General features: G+C 58.8%; 2 protein-coding genes across 6 annotated transcripts in view; one reads left to right on the top strand and one right to left on the bottom strand.

Annotated features, from left to right (window-relative positions):
- HDGFL2 (HDGF like 2) lies at positions 1-18,080 on the top strand. 3 transcript variants are annotated; one of them, XM_082620393.1, is made up of 16 exons: positions 1-174; positions 2,537-2,613; positions 2,708-2,846; positions 8,277-8,468; positions 11,811-11,927; positions 12,043-12,114; positions 12,731-12,887; positions 12,997-13,072; positions 13,145-13,454; positions 14,538-14,641; positions 15,523-15,596; positions 15,731-15,801; positions 16,162-16,263; positions 16,468-16,660; positions 17,318-17,450; positions 17,776-18,080. In XM_082620393.1, exons 1-16 carry the CDS (start codon positions 103-105, stop codon positions 17,876-17,878), a joined length of 1,992 nt encoding a protein of 663 aa, XP_082476519.1. In that variant the 5' UTR covers positions 1-102; the 3' UTR covers positions 17,879-18,080. The 3 variants fall into 3 exon arrangements, with proteins under 3 accessions (XP_082476519.1, XP_082476521.1, XP_082476520.1); XM_082620395.1 differs by having other exon boundaries at positions 17,779-18,080; XM_082620394.1 differs by having other exon boundaries at positions 12,734-12,887.
- The window catches only part of PLIN4 (perilipin 4), a 13,450-nt gene continuing 4,098 nt past the window's right edge, over positions 18,075-27,426 (bottom strand). For 2 of the 3 annotated variants that reach the window (XM_082620391.1, XM_082620390.1), the window contains 3 exons: positions 22,888-26,935; positions 22,589-22,776; positions 18,075-20,501 (listed from right to left, as the gene is read on the bottom strand). In XM_082620391.1, coding sequence (XP_082476517.1) covers positions 19,830-20,501; positions 22,589-22,776; positions 22,888-26,935 — 4,908 coding nt within the window. In that variant the 3' untranslated portion in view covers positions 18,075-19,829. The remainder of the gene's footprint in view (positions 20,502-22,588; positions 22,777-22,887; positions 26,936-27,426) is intronic. The other variant, XM_082620392.1, reaches the window with a different exon arrangement.

Here is a 27,426-nt window from a genome sequence, read left to right on the forward strand (position 1 = left end):
GGCTTCGTCTCCCCTTGCCGCCGCTGCCGCCGCCGCTGCCGCCGCCCGTGCCGCTGCCCGTGCCGCTGCCGCTTCCCGCGGCCTGGGCCTCCCGCCGCTAGCATGCCGCACGCCTTCAAGCCCGGGGACTTGGTGTTCGCCAAGATGAAGGGCTACCCGCACTGGCCGGCCCGGGTGAGGCCGCGAGGGAGATGGGCCAGGCGACGGGGGGTTGGGGGTGGGGTGGGGCAGTAGGGGCCCCGGGCCTGAGGGAGCCGCGCTCTCGGGGTCTGGGGGACTCCGGGCCTGAGGAACCCGCGCGCCGGGGGTCTGGGGGGACCCGGGCCTGGGGGACTCGCGTGCCTGGGGGTCTGGCGGTCCCCGGCCTGAGGAACCCTCGCGCGGGGATTGTGCGGGAACCTGGGCCAGGAGGTCTGGGGGTCCCGGGCCTGAGCGACCCGCGCGCCGGAGGTGCGGGGGGCCCCGAGCCTGGGGGACCCGCTCTGGGGGTCCCAGAGCCGAGGGATATGGGGTTGAGGGACCTGGGGCCTGAGGAGCCAGGGTTCAAATCTGAAGGAGTTTGGTGGGTGTGAGGGGAGGGGAGGAATCTGGGATTTGAGAAGAGGGTTCAGACTAATGGGAAGGAGGTGCTCCGGACTGAAGGACCTCTTAATGGGGGGCAACAAGAAGCCAAGTTCTGAGGGGCTGGGGGTCCTGAGCCACGTATGAAGGGGGCCTAGGGATAAGGGTTCCAGTAAGGGAGAGGGGTTGAGGGTCAAGGTTGAGAGGTGCTCAGCAGGACCAGGGCTGGAAATAGGGCTGGGTGCTGTGTTCACAAGGTCGCTGGAGCTGAGAGGACTGGATCTGAAAATGTGGGGCTTCAGAGACCGGAGATTGGAATAAGACTTGTTTGGGGGACCCTGGGGACTGGTGCCCTGTGAGGACTCCCCCGCCAGACCCTGGTGGAGGAAGCTGGTGGGGGCACAGGGTGGAGGGAGGACTTGGGGTGGGTGGAGGGATGCTTGAATCAGAGGCCAGCCACGGGGACTCAAACTGGAAAGAGAGAGCCCCTGAGGGAGGGGGCTGGGCCCAGGGGACTTTAGGGATCCCCTCTGGAGGAAGCTGGGATCCAGAGGACCCAGATGATTCGAGGGGTCCAGTTCTGAAGGGAGTCTTGAGCGCGAGTCTCAGAACTGCAGAGTGGAGTTTCAGGCACTGTGTGGGGGGCAGGCCAGTGTGGAGGAGGGGCCAGGAGGTTGTTGCCATCCCTAGGTCTAAGTCACCCCAGGACTGAGGTTGATGGAATATGCATGTTAGGACTGAAGGAATTTGGAGGGGGAGGCAGTAGAAGCATGAAGCTGAAGGCTCGGCTGGAACAGAAGGAGCTCAGGAGTTGTTGCCTGGGCAGTATTGTGGGGTGCCTGGAGATTTCAGCCTCGTTCCCTGCTAGACCCTCCCTCCCTCTGGGTGGAAGTAAGCAGGAGGGCATCACACAGAGCTGGGCGTTTGGTTGCAGAGAGGCTGCCACAGGATGCCAGGAGTGGGCTCAGGGACTGCTAACCAGGCAGCCCTGAGAGTGGTGTGCCTCAGGCTCAGAGGCGGGTCCTGGGTGAGGTCAGAGCAGAAGCGGGCCTGGAAGGCATGGCAGGCTGGTCTTCAGGGTGATGGAGTTTGGGGATGCGTCTGTGCAGGAGCGGGATGCTTGGGATGGGTGTTTGGGGCCCAGAGCCCAGGGCCCAAGGACTTTGAAAAGTAGCCGAGAGAACTGAGGAAGGAAGCTGGGTGAGGGGGGCAGGGAAGGTTCCAGGAGCTCCCAGGCTTTGAAGAGGACGGGAAGGAATTAATGGGGACCAGAGAACCCGCTCTAACCTGATTTGCTCGGGCTTACTTTCTTGGAAGCACCAGAGTGATAAAACTTTATGGGCACTTCCCTTCCTCCCAGAGTACCAGCTTCTCCCTCTCCTCCGCGCCCCCCTCCAGCTGGCTCTCTTAAGCCCAGAATGCTTCCAAGCACCTGATTGGAAGGGAAGGGGCTGCTAGCCTCCTGTGGGGAGATGACTGACAGCTGCTGGAGCCCATGGGCCTATAGGGAGAGGGTGGGACTTCCTGGATGCTCGGGGCCTGTCTCCTGCAGCCCACCCCCCACCCTCTGCATCCTTGGAGCTGCCAGCTGCAGCCTCTGGGAGACTGAACACCGGTTGCCTCTTTGCGGGAGGGGTCCCGTGGGAGGGTCCTGGGAGTACAGAAGCTGGGCTTGGCCCCAGCCCCTGGCTGCTCAGAGGACCATACTTGGCTTTGCCTAGGTGAAACACCTACCTTGGGGGAAGAGAGAGCACCCTGGGGGGAGCGGACAGGTATGCAATTGGGGGGGGGCACATTGCACAGAAGAAGGCAGATGCCTAATTGGAAGGTGATGCGTCTTCCTCTGTTGAAGGCTCCCCTCCTCCCAGCGTGCTTTCCCCCAAGTAACTTGGCTGTTTTCCTGGTCACTTCCTGGGTCAGTGGGTGAAGCTGTCCCCCACCCCCCAGCCACCCCCTGACTGGCCTCTCACTGCAGATCGATGACATCGCTGACGGTGCCGTGAAGCCCCCGCCCAACAAGTACCCCATCTTCTTCTTTGGTACCCACGAAACGTAAGTGTCCCCCGCTGGGGGTGGATTTTTCCCAGCTGTTGCCTCCCGGGGTGGCCTGGCTCACCTGGGCTCGGCCCATGGTTCTTTTCTCCAGAGCCTTCCTGGGACCCAAGGACCTGTTTCCCTACGATAAGTGTAAAGATAAGTACGGGAAACCCAACAAGAGGAAAGGCTTCAATGAGGGCCTGTGGGAGATTCAGAACAACCCCCATGCCAGCTACAGTGCTCCTCTGGTGAGTCCGTGCCGGGGGTGGGAGGCTGGCGGGGGTCTGCGGAGCCCAGGTCAAGTGGGCACTCGAGCGTGCTGGGGACCAGAGGTGGTCTTAGCTTGTCCCACAGAGAAAGGAGAGGCCTCTGGGACAGGGCTCCTCCCGCTGGGTGCCGCTGATGTTTGGGGCCTCATCGTTCTCCGTGAGGGCGGTCCTGGGCACTGTCAGGGTTGGAGCAGCATCCCTGGCCCCACCCACTCGATGCCAGGAGCTCCTTCTTTACCTGGTTGTGACAACCAAACACGTCTGCAGACATTGCTGAGTGTCGGGTGGAGGGGTGCAGGATCCCCCCTGGTGAGACCCACTGCTCTAGGATTAGCCTGAATGTGAAACAGCATCGTTAGAGCTCCTAAGAAACCTTTTGTTTTCTAAGGAGAAAAATTTTTTTCCTTTCAGTAACACCCTTTCCTTCCCCCATTACTGCCAGATTTCAGACTCGGAAAAAGGCTGTAGTTAGTAGACGTGAGAGCTCTTGCTCGGGTGGGAAAGAAGTGCTAAGAGTCACAGAGATGACATTCTCAGTGGCAAATCAGTGTCTGGAAACATTCGGGGAAAAAGGAATTTAGAGAAATTGAAGTGAAATTCGTAAAAAAGCCGTGGAAAGCTGAGGAAGGATGGCAGAGGGGTGCCTTGCTCTGGGTGTTTTGGGGCGAGATGCAGACAAGGGGAGTCGCGGGGAGGTGGAGTAGCCTGGCCTCAGACGGGGTGGGCTCCAGGTGGGCCGGGAGACCCGGCGAATTGACTGCAGGGCTCGGAGCTCTGCTGTTAGGGAAGAAACGGACTTCCCCCGTGGTCTGTGGGCGGGGAAGCGGGAGTCAGAGAGGGTCTGGTTTGTGTGAGAGAAGGACCGAGTGGTTTTGTAGCATCTGGTCCTGCTTGAGAACTCGGGGTCTCGAGATGGTCTGGGTGTGCCTCTCCTGTGCCTCCGTCTACCCACCGACCCGGCAAACACTCCTGTATAGACCCCGGCCGCACGCATGCCACGTGCTGCACTAGGGACCAGGAATCCTAGGTGACGCAGACGCGCCTCTTGCCTTCTGGGAGCTCACGATCTAGAACCGGGGTCCGTTCGAGAGCTTTCTCCAGTGCTGAGGGTTTGGCAGCCTCTTCTCAAGGGTCCAGGCCCATGTTTCATGTGTGTGGTGTCTTTTACCTCCCGTGATGGGTCTGGGAGATGGACGTTCCCCCTGCTTTGGTCCCCGCCGTCTCTCCGGGCTTTGCACATTCCCCACTTGAGTAAACGGATTGGAAGTTGCTGAAGGTAGCTGAGTTTCACGAGACCGTATTCTGGCCCCAGTTCAAGTGCTGGTTAGTCTCGTCCTAAGCTTATTGCCTCCTGGTGAATCATCACACCTTTTAATGTTTATTACGCACCCTCAGCCTGTGAAGTACCACGTAGATGCCTGCCCTCAAGGAAATGAAACTCAAAAATGGTGTCACCTTGACATTAAACCCGCCCCATACAGACTCCCCAGGTTGAGAAGTAGGTATAGGTGTGAGAGCATACTACTGCTGTTTGGTTCTCTGACCCATCTGTGCCTCCAAACAGAACATTGGGTTAAAAATGCAGATCCCTGGGCCCCACCCCGAGAGGCTTAGGTGTGGTAGTTTAGGGCTGAGGCCTGGGCACCTTGAGGCGGTTCATCCCCCGAGTTATCTAGATGCTTCTGATGGAGCCACTCCACAGCAGGCTTTTGGAAGCACCGCTTGGAGGGTGCTCGGGCAGTCTGTCTTTTCATCCTATAAGGTTTTAGTTTATAGTTTTATGTTTCGAGTGGGAGTACAGACTCCTGGTACAAGACTGAAAAGTACAAAAGGGCGTGTGGTAAGGGATCAGCCCTGCCTCGCGGCCGTTCTGTTTCAGTTTCCTCTCAAGGTAGCCCCAGCTACCAGTTCCTTGTGTGTTCTTCCAAGATTCTTTGTTCACGTAAAACCCTACATAGCTTGCTTTTTTGAAGCATGAAATGCTCCACTTGGCTTTATTCCTCCAATTGGTCTCCCTCGTCTGTGCAGAGAACAGCTTCATTCTTTTTGACAGCCTTAGCTCGGTGTGCTCCCACCAGGAGCGTACGACAGGGCCTGTTCCTGCACCCTCCTGCAAAGCCAGGAGGTGGAAAACGGTATCTCAGTGCGGTTCCAGCTATATCCAGTAATCCCAAGATGGGCTGGGCGGGTGGCATCTTTTCCATTTTACAGCTGAGCACGCTGAGGCCCGGAGTGTTCGCTTGATTGCCGGGAAGGACCCAGCTAGAATGTGAGGCCTCAGAGACCTAGACCAGTGTTTTTCAACTTCTCTCCCTCTCTGTGGGGCGTCCTAGGCACTGTGGGCTGTTGAGCAGCATCCCTGGCCCCGCCCACTCAATGCCAAGACCCCCCCCGCATCTTGACAATTTGAATGTCTCTAGACATTGCCAAATGCCCCCTGAGGGAGAGAATCACCCCTTGTTGAGAAGGATTGACCTAGAAGGATCCCAGTTGATACATCCTCGTGACCTGATAGAGGAGGTAAAGGGACCTGTCCCAGTAGCTGGTTCGAGCTGAGCTGGAACTAAAACCCAGACCTCCCGTCTCCCAAGCTGAAGTTCTTTTCTGGTCGGTACAAGCCGGGTGGGGTCCTGGAGGGGCAGGTGGGCCCGGAGAAGGACCTCTACACATGGATCCTGGGGTAAGAGCCCTGCTGTGTGGACGCGTGGACCTGGGTTCAAGGCCTGACTCTTCTTCCTGTTCACCGTGTTCTTTGGGTATTGATTGACGTCACCTCTCGGAGCCTCAGTTTCCTCATCTAAAACAGAGGCTCAGGGTACGACGAGCTCTCACAGGGCTGTCGGGGGAACACGGTGAGCCAGTGTACATCAGGCACCCGGCACAGGGGTGCGAGGTGTTGGGGACCGAGGAGGCCAGGCTGGGCCTGACCTTCCCTTTCCACCTCTGCACCTCTGTCACCCTCCCAACCCATTAAGACAGTGAGAGGGGGCTTCCCTGGTGGTCCAGGGGTTAAGACTCTGCGCTCCCAATGCAGGGGCACGGGTTCGATCCCTTGTCGGTGAACTAAGATCCCGCATGCCGCGCCGTGAGGCCAAAAAAAAAAAAACAGAGACAGTGAAAGAGACCAACACTCATCACTCATCTCACTCAACCAGTGGGTCTCGGGATGGTTGCAGGTCAGCTGGCTCTTGGCCTTTATCTCCTGGTTCCTCTCCGAGCCACCAGTGTTCCCGTCCTCCAGACGTCTCCATGGGGATCGGATTTCCCAAAACTTTTGCTGGCAGGTAGTTAGGTCTCGTGGGCCGAGCCCAGGAGATGCAGAGTTCCTGACTTTATCCCCAAAGCACAGTGCAGGGCAAGTCACTTACCTTCCCGGCGACCTTGTTTCCCCACTTACGGGACATGCCCACTCGTCCCAGTCGCCTCCCCGGCTGTCGAGGCGCACATCCGGCCGCAGTTGGTTGAGCGCTTAGCAGAAGCAAGCCGGGGTTTGTAACAGGCAGTAGCTGTGTCCAGTGGGCCAGGCTTCAGGGCCCAGCAGAGCTGGCTTGCACCCCAGCTCTGTCGCTTAGTCGCTGTGTGATCTGGCTCCATCATGCCGCCTTTTGCCTCGTCTGCAGAGTGAGAATGACAGCTCCCCACATGTTACACAGAGAGAGAGGATCCCTCGTGTCTGCTAGCTCTCACTGCCACGAGGCTGACTCCGTTCCTCCTGCAGACGATCAGGAGGGTCCTGGACCCTCCATTTAGTCACTCACACTCCAAGCTACTGTTTCCCCCATGAAGAACCGGGGACGTCCTTTCCCTTCTTCACTCACCAGGGGTGCTCCAGAGAAAAGTGACGCCCCGGAGGACAGGTGTGAGGGAAATCCGCCTGAAAGCCTGATGGTTCTCTCCCAGTGTTTCAGGTTTGGGGCTTGACCTACTTTGTGTGGCACTTTTTACCCTTTTTTTTTTTTTTAATTTTTTGGCTGTGCCACATGGCATGCCAGATCTTAGTTCCCCAACCAGGGATTGAACCCATGCCCCCTGCAGTGGAAGCGTGGAGTTGTAACCACTGGACCATCGGAATTCCTTGTGTCATATTTTAGATCCCACATATAAGTGATATTCTATGGTATTTGTCTTTCTCTTTCTGACTTAACTTTGCTTAGTATGGTAATCTCTAGGTCCATCCATGTTGCTGCAAATGGCATTATTTCATTCTGTTTTACGGCTGAGTAATATTCCAGTGTGTATACGTACCACATCTTCTTTATCCATTCACCTGTTGATGGACATTTAGGTTGTTTCCGTGTCTTGGTTATGGTAAATAGTGCTACTGTAAACATAGAGGTGTGTGGATCTTTTCGAATTACAGTTTTCTCTGGATATATGCCCAGGAGTGGGATTGCTGGATCATGTGGTAGCTCTATTCTTAGTTTTTTGAGGAACCGCCATATTGTTTTCCGTGGTGGCTGCAACCACTTTACATCCCCCCCTCCCCCCACAGTGTAGGGGGGTTCCTTTTCCTCCACACCCCCTGACTCTGGTCTGTTCACATGGCTGTGGTCGGTCTCCCACTAGATTGTAAGCTCCTCAGGGGCAGGGCCCGTGCCATGTTCACGCCTGGGCGCTCCCACCTCCCTAGCACAGTGCCTGGCACCTGGCTGCTGCTCACAGACGGCAACTGAGTGTGCAGACGAGCCCGGCATGTGGCTAGCACAGAAGAAGTGCCATCTATGTGTCTGCTATTTTTGCGGCTGTTACCGCCTGAGCAGGCATTTTGGCTAAAACAGAAATAGAAGTGCCTGGAAGTTCGCGCCCAGAGGTCCTGTCCTAGGTCATTTTCCTCCTCGTTAGTAATTGCAATAATAATCATTTTTACAAAAAGCAAACCTCCATGATGGACCTCCTGCCAGTCTGGGCACTGTCCTCAGTAAATGCCACTTCTGTCTCACCCTCGCCACAGCCCTGTGAGGCCAAAGTGGTGTCGGCCCCATTGCTCAGATGTGGGATGAGGCACACAGGGGCTTAAGTCACTGGCCCAGGGTTTGCCCTCAGATCCTGCAGTGCTTGAATCCTAGTGGCTAGCACACACGTGCCCATCTCGCCCTGCCGCATCAGTCCTCAGAGCTTTCTGTTTATTTGTTTTTTTTAATATTGTTTGGCCACGCCGCACGGTGTGTTGGATCTTAGTTCCCCTACCAGGGATTGAACCCATGCCCCCTGCATTGGGAACACAGTGTCTTAACCACTGGACTGCCAGGGAAGTCCCCCTTGGAGCTCTCCGAGCCTCAGTTCCCGCATTTGGAGAGCGAGCAGGCCAGACCCTGACACTTGAGACCCTGACACTTGAGACCCGGCCAGTGGCTGCTGTGCTGTGGGCCACACCTCGTGGTGACCTGCTGTCTCTGTCCCCACCCCCAGCCGGTGAGCTCCTCCGACAGCGAGGCCCCTGAAGCCGACCCGGCAGGTGGCAGTGAGGACGAGGAGGACCGGGGGGTCATGGCCGTCACCGCCGTGACCGCTGCAGCCGCCAGCGACAGGATGGAGAGTGACTCGGACTCGGACAAGAGCAGTGACAACAGCGGCCTCAAGCGGAAGGCGGTGGCCTTGAAGGTAGGGGCGCGGGGGTGGGGCGGGCACAGCTGGCCTGTGGGGGGCTGGGGCCCTCCCTGCTCCCTCCACAGGTTCCGTCTGGCCGCCTGCTCTTCTCCCTCCCCGGCCTTTCCTTTCGGTTTTTAGTACATTCACAAAGTTGTGCCAGCATCCCCTCTGTCAGTTCTAGAACTTTCCATCACCCCAAAAAGAAACCCTGTCCCCACTGGCAGTCCCCCCACATCCCCACCCGCATTCCCTAGTAACCAGGAATCCGCCTCTGTGGAACTTGCCTGTTCTGGATGTTTCCCATCAGTGGAATCACACACCGTGTGTCCTTCTGTGTCTGGCTTCTGTCACTGAGCATCATGTCCTCAGGGTCCATCCACGTGGTAGCGAGTGTCAGGGCTTCTCTCCTTTTCGTGGCTGAGCGATATTCCTGGGTATGGCCCGACCACACTTTGTTTATCTGTCATCCGTTTATGGACATTCGGGTTGTTTCCACTTTGGGGCCATCACAAATAACGCTGCTGTGAACATTCATGTACAAGTTTTTGTGTGGATGTGAGTTTTAAGTTCTCTTGGAGAGATTCTCTTTCCTGCCTTTTTCCCCTCTCCTCTGCCTTTTGACTGCTTCTGAATATTTGGTTGCAGAATGAAAGGACCGGGACCTAGCAGCAATTCTTTTGATAGAGTAAGGCATTGTTTTTATGATTTTTAAAAATAACATTTGCTTTTGGTTCCATTTATAACAATAAGCCATGCTCATTGTAGATAAGTTAGAAGATGTGAAAAGCATAAAGAAGCTGGTGAAAAATGCCCGAACTATCTGAGGGGGTTTCTGCGCCAAGGACTAGAAACATCCTGATGTGTTTCTCCGTGATCTTGTGTGTGCCTCACGGGCGGGGTGGGTATGTAAAGTATGGAATTGGCAATCACGCACGTATTGTGTCTTGCTGTTTTTCTACCTAATAGATGAGCATTTCCTTGTCCTTAAACGTTATGATTATTTTTTAATATTTTATTTATTTGGCTGTGTCGGGTCTTAGTTATGGCACGTGGGCTCTTCATTGTGGCGTGCAGACTTCTCTGTAGTTGTGGCGCGTGGGTTCAGTAGTTGCAGCACGTGGGCTCTCTAGTTGTGACATGTGCCGGCTCTAGAGCGTGTAGGCTTAGTTGCCCCACAGCACGTGGCATCTTACTTCCCCGACCAGGGGTTGAACCCCCATCCCCTGCATTGGAAGGAGGATTCCTTTTTTTTTTTTTTTTTTTTCCTTTAACATCTTTATTGGAGTATAAGTGCTTTACAATGTTGTGTTAGTTTCTGCTGTATAACAGAGTGAATCAGCTATATGCACACGTATATCCCCATATCCCCTCCCTCTTGTGTCTCCCTCCCACCCTCCTTATCCCATCCCTCTAGGTGGTCACAAAGCACCGAGCTGATCTCCCTGTGCTATGCAGCTGCTTCCCACTAGCTATCTATTTTACATTTGGTAGTGTATATATGTCCATGCCACTCTCTCACTTCGTCCCAGCTTACCCTTCCCAGTCCCCGTGTCCTCAAGTCCATTCTCTACGTCTGTGTCTTTATTCCTGTCCTGCCCCTAGGTTCTTCAGAACCTTTTTTTTTTTTTTAGATTCCATATATATGTTAGCATACGGTATTTGTTTTTCTCTTTCTGACTTACTTCACTTTGTATCACTGATTCTAGGTCCATCCACCTCACTACAAATAACTCAGTTTTGTTTCTTTTCATGGCTGATATTCCATTGTATATATATGCCCCATCTTCTTTATCCATTCATCTGTCAATGGACACTTAGGTTGCTAGAAGGCGGATTCTTAGCCACTGGACCACGAGGGAAGTCCTTGGCATCCTTTTTTAAAAGTCCCTGTTGTTTCTGTTTACAGTTATTGGAGGAGTTAGAAATATGTTGAAAATAAATGCCCCCCCCATCCTACCCCTTAGATATTAACCACTACTTGTAGGTTAGTATGTATTCAGGTTTTATTTTTTGGGGGTTTTTGGCCAACTTTGCATTAAATGAATGTCATTATTACAACACCTTTCCCCCACACTACGGAGACATTTAGACGACCTCTTCCTTCGTAACCCAGCACCCTAGCTGGGAACACACCTATTGGTGTTCCTTTCCCCATTTTTGGGGGATGTGGCTACGGCTTTCTCCTGAGTCAGCTTTGTGCCCTCTCTCTCTAGTTAACGTTCTTTTGTCGCTGTTTTTCTGTGTCCACCATCTCTTCACGTGGTCTCCCTCTGTGCATGTCTGTGTCCTAATCTCCTCTTCTTATAAGGACCCCAGTCATATTGGGTCAGGGCCACCCTAATACCTCATTTTACTTTAATTATCTCTTCAAAGACCCATCTCCAAATAGTCACATTCTGGGGTCCTGGGGGTCAGGGCTTCATTGTATGCATTTTGGGGGAACACAGTGCAGCCCATCGTACCCCGGCCTTGGTCAGGCCCCGGAGGAGGCGAGATGCTCTAAGTGCTTGTGACGAGAAGCAGCGAGTCTGGGCTGTAACGGGACAGAGGCAGAGGTGCATCGTACCTAAACCCACGCCCTGACGGGGAGGACCAGGCGTCAGTGGGCCGAGATCTGTGTCCAAAGCTCAGTCCTCTTTGCCTCCTCAGTTCTTCCTTTATACAGTTTCTTAAAGTGGCTTCTTTGAGTGGGCATCTGGGAGTCTGTGAACCCCTGAAACTTAATTCGGAATTGTATGTGTGTGTGTGTTTAAAAAACCTTTCTTACTGAGGTGAAATTCACATAAAAAAATTAATCATTCTAAAATGTACAGCTCAGTGGCATTTAATACATTCACAGTGTGGTGCAACCACCACCTCTATCTAGTTGCAAAACATACGTGTATGTGTTTTTCTGGGGGAAGGATCCCTGGTTTGTATTATTTTTTTTAATTGTAGTAAAATACACACAACGTTAAATTCGCCATCTTAACCATTTTTAAGCACACGGTTCAGTAGCATTTTATATTCACACCGTTGGGCAACCATCCCCACCATCATCTCCAGAACTTTCTCATCTTCCCAAACTGAAACTCTGTCCCCATGAAACCCTGACTCCCCCTCCCCCTCCCCCTGGCCCCCACCATCTACTTCCTGTCTCTGTGGATCTGACTCTCTAGGGACCTCCTGTGAGTGAGATCACAAAGTATTTGTCCTTCTGTGTCTGGCTTCTTTCACTGAGCATCATGTCTTCTAGGATCAGTATCCCTGGTTTTTATCAGATTCTCAAAGGGGTCCCTGCCCTCCTCCCCACAAAGTTTCCCGAGCACACGGGCTTTCTCAGTTGCTGATGTGTCCGGGCTGCTCCCCTTCCAGATGTCAGTCTCCAAACGAGCTCGAAAGGCCTCCAGTGACCTGGATCAAGTCAGCATGTCTCCATCCGAGGAGGAGAACTCGGAAAGCTCCTCCGAGTCAGAGAAGACCAGTGACCAGGTGAGCAGCTGGCCGGACCCCGGGCAGGCGCCCAGCGGGAGGGATGCATACGGGGGTGGGGCTGAGGGGTGGCCGGCCGGTAGGCAGCACGTCCAGCTCCCTTCTCTCCGCCCAGGACTTCACCCCCGAGAAGAAAGCCGTGGTCCGGGCCCCACGGCGGGGCCCCCTTCCAGGACGGAAGAAAAAGGTACAGGTGTTTTATTTTGTTCCCACACACCGGCCGGTGGAAGCTCCTCAAGCATCTCCCCACGGTTACCAGCCACGGTCTGCGGTCGGGGTCAGTCCGTTTTGGAGGAGGGGAGGCCGTAGGCCCCAGGGAGACCCCGGGGCCCGCTGACATCCGCCTCCACCTTCACTCATGGCTTTGGCCCATAGTTTCCGAGCGCCGTGTGCGCGGAGCACCTCCCCGGAGCAGGAGGCCACCCAGCCGCTGCTGCCCCCGAGAGGGCCTTAGAGGCCGGTTTGGAAAACGGGATGCTCGCATCGGAAGGGGGCAAAGCACTCTGAGGGGCCCCATGAGAGAGAGAGAGAGAATGCACGCGTGTGCGCGCCCGTGTGCAAGTGTGATGTATGTGCGTGTGTGTGTGTGTTGTGCGCAAGCAGGCATGTATGAGCGTGTACAAGTGTGTTGTGTGTATTCTGTACACAAGTATGTGTGCGTAAGCGTGTGAGTGTGGTGTGTGTGTGTGTCCGGGGTTCTGGGCCAGAACGAAGGGTTGTGGGTTTGGGTGGGGTGGGGCGCTGCAGGCACGCCTGGGGCCGCCCTCGCCCTGGCTGCTCTCACCTCCCCGGGCCTCCCCCAGAAGGCGCCGTCAGCCTCCGACTCGGACTCCAAAGCAGAATCGGACGGGGCCAAGGCTGAGCCTGCTGCCGTGGCAAGGTCGGCGTCCTCCTCCTCCTGCTCGTCCTCCTCCGACTCGGACGCGTCCGTAAAGAAGCCTCCTCGGGGCAGGAAGCCAGGTAGGCCGGCGGGGGGGTGCTGCCCTGGGCCTGCGCCTGGCCTGGCGGTGGGGGGGTAACGCCCACCGAGAGATGCGGGAGAGGCCACCCCGCCACCGCTCTTCCGTAGCCGAGAAGCCTCCCCCCAAGCCCCGTGGGCGGAAACCGAAGGCTGAGCGGCCACCGACCACCTCGAGCAGCGACAGGTGGGTGCGGGGCCCTCGGGGCGGGGGCGCGGGCAGGCCGGGACGGGAGCCCTAACCGGCCCGCACCCCTAGCGACAGCGACGAGGTGGACCGCATCAGCGAGTGGAAGCGCCGGGACGAGGAGCGGCGGCGCGAGCTGGAGGCGCGGCGGCGCAGGGAGCAGGAGGAGGAGCTGCGGCGGCTGCGTGCGCGCGAGAAGGAGGAGAAGGAGCGGCGGCGCGGGCGGGAGCGCGGGGAGGCGGCGCGGGCGGGCAGCGCCGGTAGCAGCGGCGACGAGCTCAAGGACGACGACGAGCCCGTCAAGAAGCGCGGTCGGAAGGGCCGGGGCCGGGGCCCCCAGTCCTCCTCCGACTCGGAGCCCGAGGCCGAGCTGGACAGAGAGGTGCGTCCGGCGGCGTCCGTGTAGCAGCTGCTGTGTGCGGGGTGCCAAGCCGTCAGGGAAACACAGAGAGCCCGCTGTTAAGGAGCTGATACTTGAGGGAGGGGGATGGGCAGCGGACCATCTGAGGATGGTGTGTGGTGCCAAGGAGATGGAAGCCAGGGCGGGGTGTGAGCTGCCGGGGCGGGAGGGTTTCCATCGCGAAGAGGGAAGACCTCAGAGGCTTCAGGCGGGCAGCCGACATTAAGGAAGGATCTGAATGAAGTGAGAAGATACCTGGGGGAGAGGCATTTCTGGCCGAGCGCACGGCCTGTGCAAAGGCCCTGGGGCAGGACCATGCCGGGTGTGCTGGAGGAACAGCCAGGAGGCCCGTGTGTCTGGAGCAGAGTGAGCGAGGGGGAGAGAGGGGAGAGGGGAGGGCAGGGAGGGGACGGGGCAGGTCGTGCAGGGCCTTGTGGAGGACTTGGGCTGTTACCCCAAGGGAGGTAGGTGGGACCCTGGAGGGCTGTGGGCAGAGGAGGGGTGGGTGCTCACAGGTGCCCTCTGGCTGCTGCGGGGGAACGGCTTGTGGGGTAAGCATGGGAGCAGTTCGGCCTCTGGTGCATGTTGGTGGTGACCTTTAGCACCTTGCGTGACCACAGGGCATCAGATGCTCCCTGTCCTCCTAGCTCTCACAGGCCAGCCTGAGTCTAGGAATCCGAGCCCCCCGGGCCCATCGCCCTCTAGTCCGAGCCCAGGATCCCACTCGATAGGGGTGGGGGAGCCGAACAATGCCCTGTTCTCTCCCCACTGCTGTCCACTTTGTCACAAAAGGGGGACCAAGTTCCCTGGCATGGGAGGTGTGTTGATCGGCAAGAGGAAAGCAGTGGGGCTACCCCACTGTTGGGTGATCCTTTCAGGCCCTGAGAAGCTGCTGCCCGGGTATGGACTGGACACGGGGTCCATCCTGCCCAGTCCATCAGCTCCCATCAGGCGAAGGTGATAGCAGGGAATGTCACACTGTGTCTCTAAGGGAACAGCTCAGGGGTCTGAGGCAGCCCCATGCCGCCTGCCGCTCCAGCCCCTCCCTTTCTCTGGTCGCTACAGGTGAAGAAATCAGCGAAGAAGTTGCACCTGCAAAGCACAGAGCCTGCGCGGAGACCCAGCCAGAAGGAGAAGAGAGGGCGCCCCGAGGAGAAGCCCCGGGCCAGGTCCGTTCCCGCACTGCCACTCCTCCGATAGCCCCCTGGGGGTCCCCACATCTCAAGGGAGGGCCCCAGTTTCCAAATTCAGTCTTTGAGACTGAATCCAGTTGAAGTGTCTGGTTCTTGGGGCCCCATCAGGTTATGCAGGAGTCACTGCCCAGGTCTGTGGTCCTTCCCCAGAGGAGGCCTCTCCCCCCGGGGTGACCCTGCTCCCAGGGGATACCGGGCAGTGTCCTGGGACATCTGTGGTGGTCACTTGGGGGCGGTTCCTGGGATCCAGTGGGTGGAGCCAGGGAGGCTGCCCCTCTCCCCACAGTGCCCAGGATGGAGCCCCACAGAGGATGACCCGGCCCCCGTGTCGCCAGTGCTCAGGGGGAGAGACTCTCCCCAGACCAGTGGTTCTCAGGCTTTTTAAAGTTCAAGGCCCACTGAGGTGGGAGCACAGAGCCCATCTCCCTGCCCACTTTCTATGTGGAATCCCAGCCATCAGTAAACGAACCTGCCCCCTGGGATTGTGGTAGCCAGGCTACCAAGCAGGATGTAGAATCGAAGGCTCGGTGACATGCCTGCTGCCGTTTCCCACCATCATATCAGAGTAACTCATGCGCTGGGGTCTACGTAACTAGCCACTTACCCTTAACCACCTGTTTAAAAAAAAAAAAAAAATTCTGGGCTTTCACATTTTTTACTTCTTAGAGAAAGGGTTATGTCTTGGGTCCCCTCAGGTGCTGCCCTAGACCAGGTCAGATGGGCCTTGAGCCTCCTCCTCCCAGTCTCCCGGGCCTCCTGACGGTTTCCTTCTGCAGCGGCCATGGGTCCCCTCACGGGCCCCCAGCCCTCAGTGGGGACATTGGTCAGGGGCCTTCTAAGGGCACCACTCTCCACAGGCCCGTGAAGGTGGAACGGACCCGGAAGCGGTCGGAGGGGTTCCCACCAGACCGGAAGGTTGAGAAGAAGAAAGGTGAGGGGCCAGCTGCCCAGCCCTGGTTGCATACTGAGGTCGCCGAACGGGAGGAGGGACGGCCCTGGAGGAGCCGGCTCCCATCACCAGGGACCCCACTCAGGCCTGGGCGCTGCCTTCTCTCTTGGCCACAGAACCTTCCGTGGAGGAGAAGCTTCAGAAGCTGCACAGCGAGATCAAGTTCGCCCTGAAGGTTGACAATCCGGTGAGACCTTCCTCGGGGTGCAGAGGTCATGTCTCAGTTCCCCTGCCCCCTCATCGCTCGAGCTCCCTTAGAAGTCTGGGGATGCTGAGGCAAAGCCAGGCCGCACGTGCAGGGCAGGGTCCTTGTTCGCGTGGGCACCCACCAGATAAGGGCCCAGCTTGGCCTCCTGGGTGCAGTGCTCTGCATTCCCACCAGGTGGTGCCACACGAGGCCCCAAGACCCCTCGAGTTCTGGGTGCTTCACCACTGTCCCCAGGGCTCCCTGTCGCTCAGCCCAGGGTGTCCTTCTCTGCCCTCTTGGGCCCCCTAGAACCCCTGCAGCTAGGCGCTGACCCTCCTCGCTGCCCTCGCTGCCCTGCAGGATGTGAAGAGGTGTCTGAATGCGTTAGAGGAACTAGGGACCCTGCAGGTGACCTCACAGATCCTCCAGAAGAACACGGATGTGGTGGCCACGTTGAAGAAGGTGCGGTGGGAGCCCAGGTGTTGAAGGGGCTGGTGGTGGGGCTACGGGTCTGCTCGGGGCACTGGGCTTCCGGCCACGGCCGCCTGTGGTCAGCGAGGAGGAAGCCGTGCGCACGGGAGGTGCTCCGGGTGCGGTGATGGGGGAGGGTCTCGGGCGGGGGGTGAGGAGGCTGCGCCCCCTGAGCCAGGCCTCTTGGTGGGCCAGATCCGCCGCTACAAGGCCAACAAGGAGGTGATGGAGAAGGCTGCGGAGGTCTATGCCCGGCTCAAGTCTCGGGTCCTGGGACCAAAGATCGAGGCCATCCAGAAGGCGACCAGAACTGGGCCGGAGAAGGCCGAGGAGATACTGGCCGGAGAGGAGGCCCCTGCGGAGAGGGCGGAGGACGAGGCGAGCGCTGGTGAGGAGCAGACCACCCAGGTGGCGCCATCTGTCGGCACTTGCTGCGCAGGCTGGCTGTGTCCCCAAGGCAGCTGGTGTCTGGGCCACACCCCCCTGTGCTGCTCATAGGCTCCATCCAGACCCTTAGAGCCAGGTAGCAGGGGAGGCTGTGTGTGTGCGGCCAGGTGCGCGAGCGTTTCTGGGACGGGCGGTCGCAGGGGTCTGGGAGGGGAGGGCCACGGGTGGACGCCAAGGGCGTCGGTGGGGGGGACAGTGGCTGCGGGGACAGGAGAGCATTCCTTCCTGCTGGGGTCATGCGGTCCTGGTGAGAGATGCTTGGAGCAGCCCTTAAGACCAGCACCGAGAGGGCTTAGCCGAAGCCGAGGCTGCCCGGGGGAGAGCACAGAGGGAGCGTCTCTCCTTACGTCTGTTTGGACACGGCTGCGGCAGGCTTTTCCCGGTGTTGCCCACGGCCATTCATTTACCGGCCCATCTCCAGGCCGCGTGGATGGGCCAGGGGCCGGCTGGAGGAAGAGCCCCATGCAGCCGGCGGCCCCTGTGTGTCTAGTGGCTCCGGGGTGCGGGTGAATTCAGGTGCACAGGCGGGTGCTCGCATGCTGCTCGCTCTCTGCAGGCAGGTTGCCCCACAGCGTCTCACGAGCCTCTCTCCCCGCAGATCTCTCAGCCCCCGTGAACGGTGAGGCCACTTCCCAGAAGGGGGAGAGCGTGGAGGACAGGGAGCCGGGGGAAGGACAGAACTCAGAGGAGGGGCCGGGGGGCGGCTCCTCTGAAGATCCATCACACAACGAGTAAGTGTCGCCGGGGCGACTTCCGGAGCAGGCAGCCCGGTGTCTGAGCTGCTCCCAGTGGGTAAGGGCCCGAGGGACATCAGTCTCCCGCACGCTGACTGACCCCCAGGCCCCTCGGAGGGAACTCTGGGCTCGGGGCCGGCTGGCCTGGGCCTGAGCTCTCGGAGGGTGGCTCCCTCCTGACACCCGCCACGGGAGTAGCCGGGGCTGCAGGCACGGCAGGGGGAGGTTGGGGGCGAGGGCTGTTGGCCTCTGTAGGTGGAAGGAAGGAGACAGACGGCAAGGGGCCTGCTCACCCCCGCCCGCCCGTGCTGTCCTCCACCAGCAGCGCGCGGGAGGGCCCCGACCTGGACGGGCCCGGGAAGGAGCGGCAGGAGCGAGAGAGGCTGCGGGTGGACTCGGAGTCCCTGGACGACGAGGACAGCTGAGCCAGGCAGCCTGTGGCCAGGCCCCGCCGCCACGCGCAGCTGCCCCGAGGCCTGCCTGGCTCCTTCCCGGCACCCAGGGAGCAGAGAACTGTTGGGGAGACGCTGTGTTGTTCGTTTGTATTTGTCCCCCTGGGTTTTTTTCCTGCCTAATTTCTGTGATTTCCAGCGGACGTGAAATAACTATAAAGGGTTTTTTTTAATGAAAAAAGAGTTGCTTTTATTGGCTCGGTTTTCTAGCCTCGCTGGTTTGCAGTTGTCAAGGGGCCGTCCAGGGACAGAGGGTTTTAAGCCATAGGGTCACCGTGAGCAGTGAATATGAATTTGGTTCTGATGGTGCTCCAGGCCCTGCAGGGCTGACGGGGGCAGTGAGCAAGGCCTTTCCAAAAGTACCAGGAAGGATGCTGAGGGCTGTCTGTCGTCCTCGATGAGCACAGGGCGTGGGTGTTGGGGGCAGGCCTTGCTGTGTGACGTGGGCCGAGTGACACCCCACACTCTGGGCTTCTCTGTGCTCACCTGTTGCTTGGATTCAGATGGGGGATGTGTGTGCGACGCCCAGCCAGGCACCTGCACACGGCGGTTGCTGGTTAAACGGTGGCCTCTACCGTGTGTCCCCTGTCCTGCCGGTGGCCGAGCCCCTCTGTCCCGGCTGAGAGAGAGGCGTGGTGTGGTTTTGCTCCCTGGGCCTGGCGTACCGCCTCCGCCCCCGGCCCTTGCCCCGTTTGGTTTGGTTTGGTTGGATTTGAGGTTGTCGGTGAGCTCGGTTTCCGTGAACGACTGTTTCCAGTGTCACCCCCTCCGATGGCTGTCCGTGATGGGGAGTGAGGAAGGAAAGGCTCAGGGAAGTTCCCGGACTGGTCCCTGTGTGTTGCCTCGGCCAGCTCCTGTGGCGCAGGGCCCCTTGTGGCCCCTGGCAGCCGTGGTGACCCTCTGGGAAGAGCTGGCCCATCCGTCCTGGGGCTTGGAGCACCTGGTGATTTCTGAGAAGCGGGGCCACTTCGCTTCCTCCGTCAAGGAGGTGGCCAGATAGGGGGGCTGCAGGCATGGGAAGTGGGGACTTGACAAGCCTCGGGCCGCTGGACTTCTGACGCAGCAGCTCCCTCAGCATCTGGAGCAGGGGGACTGGCCCTCTGTTGTCCCACCTTCCCATGTGCAGCCCACCTCGCAGGGCGCCCCAAGGATCCAGGGAGAGCACGGTGGGAAGGAAGGGGCCCTTGTCCAGGGGCTGCTGGTCTCCAGCCTGGAGCACGTGACTGAGACCTGAACGTGTGTCGAGCACGTTTTTCTGTTTTTGGTTTTTTGGCCACGCCTTGTGGTTTGTGGGATCTTAGTTCCCCAACCAGGGATCCAACCCACACCCTCGGCAGTGAAAGCACAGAGTCCTTACCCCTGGACCACCTGGAAGTCCCTCGAGCACATTTTGTCACGTGCTCCCTAGGGCCCCACCCCGTGTGAGGGAGCCCCTTTATTCCTTCATCGGCAGCCTCTGGGCCCAGTGACCTGAGAACAGCATCTGTGGGGTCCTTGTGATCACCCAGGACCAGGGGGCGCTGCCGGGTGAGTGGGCTGCAGCAGGAAGGGAGGTGTACTCACCCAACCCCGCCCGGGCAGTCCGGTCCTCAGCTGTCAGTGGCTGCTGCGGCTTTGCCTTCATGAAGCCCCTGGGCCAGGCCGGGGGTCAGCAGAGGCGGTGGGGACCTACCTGCCTCAGGATGATGGTGGCGTTCTGGTACCTTCTGGCATGCGCTGTTTGCTGAGGGGCGTGGGCTTTTCAGAGCGAGGACAGAGCTGCCTGGAGCCCAGGATGGAGGAGCAGGGCCGCCTGCCAAGCTGGTATAGCTAGAGGGCCCAGGCTGGGGTGGAAGACCACCCCCCCCCCGAGGTAAAAGATAAAAGGGCCCTACTGGGGGTGCTGAGTGGAGAACCTTCAAGACAGGCACGACTCCCCTTGTTCCTAAATGAAGTGCTTGCTTGAGATCTTCAGGCGAAGCCCGGGTCCCCCCGTCGCCATCGAGGGTCTTAGCCGCCCCGGGCTCCTCGGCCAGGAGAAGGGCCAGCCGTGCTCAGGGAGGAAGGTGGGGCGCCAGCCAGCAGGGCCCGGAGCTTGCGGGGGTTGGGGCTGGTTTCGGGCGGGGGAGGGGCTCCTACAGCCGCTGCCCATTGGGGTGCAGGACGAAGGGCCCCACCAGCCAGCTGAGCGGAGGGCTGCGCTGCACGCTCTCCAGCAGCTGCTCCAGCCCCTGCCACGCCTGGCGTACGCCCTGGCGGCTCTGGGCCAGGCGCTCGGCCGGCAGCGCCGCCACGGAGGCGGCAGAGGAGACCACGCTGTGGAGCTCGCAGAGGCTGTGCCGCGCCTGCCTGAGCTGCCACCGGAGCTCGGCGGGGAGGCCCTGGAGGCCGGAGGCCAGGCTGCTGTAGGCCACATGGAGCTGCTGGACAAGGCTGCAGACCCTGGACAGAGCCCCGGCGGCTGGCACCTGTGGGTGGAAGGAGGGAGGTGAGTGGGGCTGGAGGGGAGGGGCAGGAGCGCCGGCCCCCTGGTACGCACCTGTCGGGCGCCGGCTTGGCTGTTCAGATCCTGGTCCGGCCACGGCTGCCGGTCTGGAGCCTGCTGGGCCTTCTCAATCTGGAAAGAGAGAGCCCAGCAGAGACATGAGGCCTTGGCAGGGACCTTCCTGATACTCCCCCGGGGGCGGCGTTCCTGGAGCTTCGTGTCTACCTTTCCCGTGGTGTGGTGGAAAGGTTTAGGGCCAGCTGTACCAGGATGGTTCACGTAAAGAGGCAATAATCCAAATTCCTCATGAGGTTGTCAGGGAGCTCAGCAGAATGGCAGGGGCACCATGTCACACCCCAGCTCAAAATCCTCCCACGTCTCCCAGTGAGTGGCCTTTGGACCGAATCCAGTTCCTCACCATGGTCTGCGTGGCCTGCTCAGGACACCTGCAACCTCACCTCCTGCTGACATCCCGCTGTGCTCTCTGCTCAGGCCACGCTGGCCTCCTTTTGTCCCTCGAGCACATCCAGCATGTTGCCTCAGGGCCTTTGCACGTGCTGCCCACTCAGCCTGAAACATGCTTCCTCTGGCCCAGTAAGGTGGCCCCCCCCAGGCCCTCCCTGCCAGATCTCTGTCTCTCCTCAGAGGCCTATCACTGTCGAGTTACCGTGAGTTTCTTTGTTGTTTATCTCCCCTCCTTGGGTGGGAGCTCTGTCAGGACCTTTTCCTCCTTGCTTTTTGGGTCCCTAGCACATAGGAGCCCCCCACCCCCATTGACTAATCTTCCTTGTCCTCCTGAGAGCTCAGCAAGCGGACCGAATGTTGACTCCAACTTTCCATCACCCTTCCAGCTCTTAACCCCAGCGACTCCATCCGGGGGCCTACTAGACATCTCCAGGTTACCCTGTCCAAGACCAAGCCTTAATGTTCACCACCCAGGGCATTTCTAGGTGTCCCCTGCTAAAAGTCCCCGAGGCCTCATAGGGTCTTTTCTCTCTCTCACTCTCACACCTAAGCTGGTGGGTCTGCTTTTGAAGCACATCCAGAACCCAACTGCCTCTTGCCACCGCCGATGCTACTCCCAAGGCCCCCCTCAGCATTTGCCAGGATTTTTGCAGAAACCTCACTCATTTCCTGGCTCTGGCCCTTGGCCCTTGACCCTGGTGACCTGTCCTCCCCACAGTAGCCAGAGGGATCCCCTTAAATAAAACCTCTGTTGCATCAGGCCAACCTTCAGCCCCCAGTCCTGGGCTCTGCAGGGTGTGGAGCAGCCTCCCGGCTCCCACCCACTCAATGCCAGGAGCCCCCCCCCCACCCTGCTGGGTGACCAACAGACATCCCCAGGCATGGCCCAGTGTCCCCTGGGGGCACGACTGCCCCGTTGAGACCCTCTGGGTTGGAGCAGTGGTCCTCAAATTGTGGCTCACCACAGACCCCTGGGGCACTGACGGAAAACACAGGTGCCTGAGTGCATCCCAGGGATCCCCACTCAGGTAGCATGGCTGGGTTCCTCGCCACCTGTGTAGATGGGGCTGTTCGACACTTACGACCCATGACCTTGAGAACCTAGAGGTGCTCAGACCTGGGGGTCCATCACCGTCTGCATCAGCCACAGACGGGATGCCACTAAACTTCCTACCGCAGGCAGGTCAGCCCCAGCACCCACAAGGAGCCAGCGTGGGTGTCAAGTGGTGCTGCAGGGGGAGAAAGCCTGCGGCGGAGGGGTGAGTGGGGCTGGCGAGAGAGCATGACCCCGCTGGCTCGGTGCCTGTCCCCGCGGTGGCGTTCAAGTCACCTTCCGCTGGGCCCTTCCTTGCATCACTGAACCCCACCCAGATCGCATTGGTTCCCCCTATCCTGTCAGCGCCTTCACTTTACCCTCCCCTGCCACCGGCCGCCCTTCTGCTCCTTGGAACACACGTAGCTTGTTCTCAGGCCACTGTCTGTCCTTGCGGTCCCCACTTTCCACACAACTTGGCTCAAACAGACACGCTCCTGCCCTGCCCCTCTCTGCACGACTGTCTTGTTTCCCTCTCTGCAACCCCGTTGGTGGCAAGTATTGGGTCTTGTGTCCATCTTCCTCCCTGGAATACAGGCTCCTTGAGAGCAGACCCGTGACTGAGTGGCTGACGGCCGTTGTCTACTAGGTGCCTAGTATGTGTCTGTCAGGTCCCCCACGTGTGGCTGAGGAAGGCACTGGTGGAAGGGAGGGCTCTTACCAGCCAGAAGGCGTCCTCGAGCTGGGCCAGGATGTCCAGGGCCTGGAACTGGCCTTGCTGCAGGTGGCTCAGGGCGTGCTCGAAAGCCCGCTGGCGGAAGCTGGGGTCCAAGTCGCCCAGACGCACGAAGTAGCTGCTTTGGTCGGCCGTGGCCTCCCTCAGCCGGGGCTGAGAGGCAGCCAGCTGAGCTGAAAGGGAAGACAGGGTCGCTCAACCCGAGAGGCCCCTCGGGCGTCAGGGGCATGCGTTGTACAGACGACCAGGCCCCTGGGAGCTGGGACCAGGCTTCCTGCTCTCACCTTGCTCCTCAGCGCTCATGGGCTGGAAGATCTCCCCCAGCCCCTCCACCGCGTCCCGGAGTGTTGCAAAGCCCCGGGCTCCTTCCTGGCCGCAAGTGGTGGCCCCAGGCCCTACGTCATCCTCCTTGCCCAGTGCGGCCTCTTGGGTGAAAGTCACCTTAGCTGACACGAGGCCCTTGGTACTGGTGGTGGCTTTCCCAGCAAGGTCCAGGCGTGCACACAGAGTGCCCGGGGGCCTGGAGACCCCGCAGGACTGAGCTTCATGAGGGTTCAGGATGGTTTGTTCTCCTTCATCTGGGGCTCCGGAAGTGGCGAGTCCACCTGAGGCAGCATCCTGGGGAACAGGTAACCAGTTCTGGATGGTTCCGAGACCAGCCTGCACACCTCCTCGGGCCACGTTCCCTACCCTGGTGAGCCCAGTGGACACAGCGTCTTTGGTGCCAGTGAGGACAGCCTTCGAGGTGTCCAGACCCCACTGGGCAGCAGTGTTAGCCATATTCATGGCACCAGCCATGCCACTGGAAATGGTGTTCCTTGTGCCAGCTGAAACATTTTGGGTTGTATTCAGCCCAGTTTGCACAGCCCCTGTAGCCACATTCACAGCCCCAGTGAGCCCTGTGGACACTGCATCTTTGGTGCCTGTCAGGACAGTCTTGGTGGTGCCCATGCCTGTCTGGACGGCCCCCTTGGTCACACCCATTGCTCCAGTGAACCCAGTGGACACTGCATCTTTGGTGCCAGTCAGGACGGTCTTGGCAGTGTCCATGCCGGTCTGGACGGCTCCCTTGGCCACGCCCATTGCTCCAGTGAACCCAGTGGACACTGCATCTTTGGTGCCAGTCAGGACGGTCTTGGTGGTGTCCACGCCAGTCTGGACAGCTCCCCTGGTCACGCCCATTGCTCCAGTGAACCCAGTGGACACTGCATCTTTGCTGCTAGTCAGGACGGTCTTGGTGGTGTCCATGCCGGTCTGGACGGCTCCCATGGCCACGCCCATTGCTCCAGTGAACCCAGTGGACATTGCATCTTTGCTGCCAGTCAGGACAATCTTGGTGGTGTCCACGCCAGTCTGGACAGCTCCCCTGGCCACGCCCATTGCTCCAGTGAACCCAGTGGACACTGCATCTTTGGTGCCAGTCAGGACAATCTTGGTGGTGTCCACGCCGGTCTGGACGGCTCCCTTGGCCACGCCCATTGATCCAGTGAACCCAGTGGACACTGCATCTTTGCTGCTAGTCAGCACAATCTTGGTGGTGTCCACGCCAGTCTGGACGGCTCCCCTGGCCACGCCCATTGCTCCAGTGAACCCAGTGGACACTGCATCTTTGGTGCCAGTGAGGACGATCTTGGTGGTGTCCACACCGGTCTGGACGGCTCCCTTTGCCACACCCATTGATCCAGTGAACCCAGTGGACACTGCATCTTTGCTGCTAGTCAGGACAATCTTGGTGGTGTCCATGCCGGTCTGGACGGCTCCCTTGGCCACGCCCATTGCTCCAGTGAACCCAGTGGACACTGCATCTTTGCTGCTAGTCAGGACAATCTTGGTGGTGTCCACGCCGGTCTGGATGGCTCCCCTGGCCACGCCCATTGCTCCAGTGAACCCAGTGGACACTGCATCTTTGGTGCCTGTCAAGACAGTCTTGGTGGTATCCACACCAGTCTGGACGGTGCCCTTGGCCATGTTCAGTGCCCCAGTGAGGCCAGTGGACACTGCATCTTTGGTGCCTGTCAGGACAGTGTTGGTGGTGTCCATGCCCATCTGGACGGCCCCTTTGGCCACACCCATTGCTCCAGTGAGCCCAATGGACACTGCATCTTTGGTACCTGTCAGAACGGTCTTGGTGGTGTCCATGCCAGTCTGGACGGTGCCCTTGGCCATGTTCACTGCCCCAGTAAGCCCAGTGGACACTGCATCTTTGGTGCCTGTGAGGACAGTCTTGGTGGTGTCCATGCCAGTCTGGATGGTGCCCTTGGCCATATTCACTGATCCAGTGAGCCCAGTGGACACTGCATCTTTGGTGCCTGTCAGGACAGTCTTGGTGGTGTCCATGCCAGTCTGGATGGTGCCCTTGGCCATATTCACTGATACAGTGAGCCCAGTGGACACTGCATCTTTGGTGCCTGTCAGGACAGTCTTGGTGGTATCCACGCCCATCTGGACGGCCCCCTTGGCCACACCCATTGCTCCAGTGAGCCCAGTGGACACTGCATCTTTGGTGCCAGTCAGGACGATCTTGGTGGTGTCCACACCAGTCTGGACGGCTCCCTTGGCCATGCCCATTGATCCAGTGAACCCAGTGGACACTGCATCTTTGGTGCCAGTCAGGACAATCTTGGTGGTGTCCACGCCGGTCTGGACGGCTCCCTTGGCCACGTCCATTGATCCAGTGAACCCAGTGGACACTGCATCTTTGCTGCTAGTCAGCACAATCTTGGTGGTGTCCACGCCAGTCTGGATGGCTCCCCTGGCCACGCCCATTGCTCCAGTGAATCCAGTGGACACTGCATCTTTGGTGCCAGTGAGGACGATCTTGGTGGTGTCCATGCCGGTCTGGACGGCTCCCTTGGCCATGCCCATTGATCCAGTGAACCCAGTGGACACTGCATCTTTGCTGCTAGTCAGGACAATCTTGGTAGTGTCCACGCCAGTCTGGACGGCTCCCTTGGCCACGCCCATTGCTCCAGTGAACCCAGTGGACACTGCATCTTTGCTGCTAGTCAGGACGATCTTGGTGGTGTCCACACCGGTTTGGACGGTGCCCTTGGCCATATTCAGTGCCCCAGTGAGGCCAGTGGACACTGCATCTTTGGTGCCTGTCAGGACAGTCTTGGTTGTGTCCATGCCCGTCTGGACGGCCCCCTTGGCCACACCCATTGCTCCAGTGAGGCCAGTGGACACTGCATCTTTGGTGCCTGTCAGGACAGTCTTGGTGGTGTCCATGCCCGTCTGGACGGCCCCCTTGGCCACACCCATTGCTCCAGTGAGCCCAGTGGACACTGCATCTTTGGTGCCTGTCAGGACAGTCTTGGTGGTGTCCATGCCCATCTGGACGGCCCCTTTGGCCACACCCATTGCTCCAGTGAGCCCAGTGGACACTGCATCTTTGGTACCTGTCAGAACAGTCTTGGTGGTGTCCATGCCAGTCTGGACGGTGCCCTTGGCCATGTTCACTGCCCCAGTAAGCCCAGTGGACACTGCATCTTTGGTGCCTGTCAGGACAGTTTTGGTGGTGTCCATGCCAGTCTGGACAGTACCCTTGGCCATGTTCACTGATCCAGTGAGCCCAATGGACACTGCATCTTTGGTGCCTGTCAGGACAGTTTTGGTGGTGTCCATGCCAGTCTGGACAGTGCCCTTGGCCATGTTCACTGATCCAGTGAGCCCAGTGGACACTGCATCTTTGGTGCCTGTCAGGGCCATCTTGGTGGTGTCCATGCCAGTCTGGACGGTGCCCTTGGCCATGTTCACTGCCCCAGTGAGCCCAATGGACACTGCATCTTTGGTGCCTGTGAGGACAGTCTTGGTGGTGTCCATGCCAGTCTGGACAGTGCCCTTGGCCATGTTCACTGCCCCAGTGAGCCCACTGGACACTGCATCTTTGGTGCCTGTCAGGACACTCTTGGTGGTGTCCATTCCAGTCTGGATGGTGCCCTTGGCCATGTTCACTGACCCAGTGAGGCCAGTGGACACTGCATCTTTGGTGCCTGTCAGGACAGTCTTGGTGGTGTCCATGCCAGTCTGGACGGTGCCCTTGGCCATGTTCACTGCCCCAGTGAGCCCAGTGGACACTGCATCTTTGGTGCCTGTCAGGACAGTCTTGGTGGTGTCCATGCCAGTCTGGACGGTGCCCTTGGCCATGTTCACTGCCCCAGTGAGCCCAGTGGACACTGCATCCTTGGTGCCTGTGAGCGTGGACTGGGTCATGCCCAGGCCTCCTTGGACCACACCTTTAGCTGTGTCCACGACGTTGGCCATCGCAGACGAGAAGGCATCCTTGGTCCTGCTCATCTTGGACCACACTAGGTCGTTTGTCCCGGAGATGACCTGATGAGGAAGGACATTCGTGATCAAGCAGAGAGTGCTAGACACCTCACTCCCCACCTTTCCCCAGATCTCCGACTCATCCCTACATGCCCCGGGGAGTGGGACCTTCCTCCCAGAGGCCCAGCCTGCTCACCTCCCACCCCGACATACCTCCCTCCCTGGCTTCCAGGATACAGCCTACTGGGCTCTGTCACAGCGTCACATGGTTCCCCTGACACAATAGATCCCCCACTGCTGACAGCTCTTCCCTAGCACCTCTGGGACCCTCCTTGCTCAATATCCCTTAGCCTTGTGCTCAGCAAGCCATTGAATTCCATGTTTTCTTCATCTTACCTAATCTCTATGGCAATTTTGAGACAGGTTTCCCCATCACGGGGAGAAATTTGAGGAGGCCAAGTGCTTGTTAGCATGAATGTATTCAAGTAAGAGAAGGGGATCTGGGTATCTATGTTTAGAAAAATAATAACTGGAAAAGTACAGGGCCAAGTATT

The sequence above is a fragment of the Mesoplodon mirus genome (assembly GCF_964341445.2).
Source record: "Mesoplodon mirus genome assembly, chromosome: 5".
Lineage (NCBI taxonomy): Eukaryota > Metazoa > Chordata > Mammalia > Artiodactyla > Ziphiidae > Mesoplodon > Mesoplodon mirus.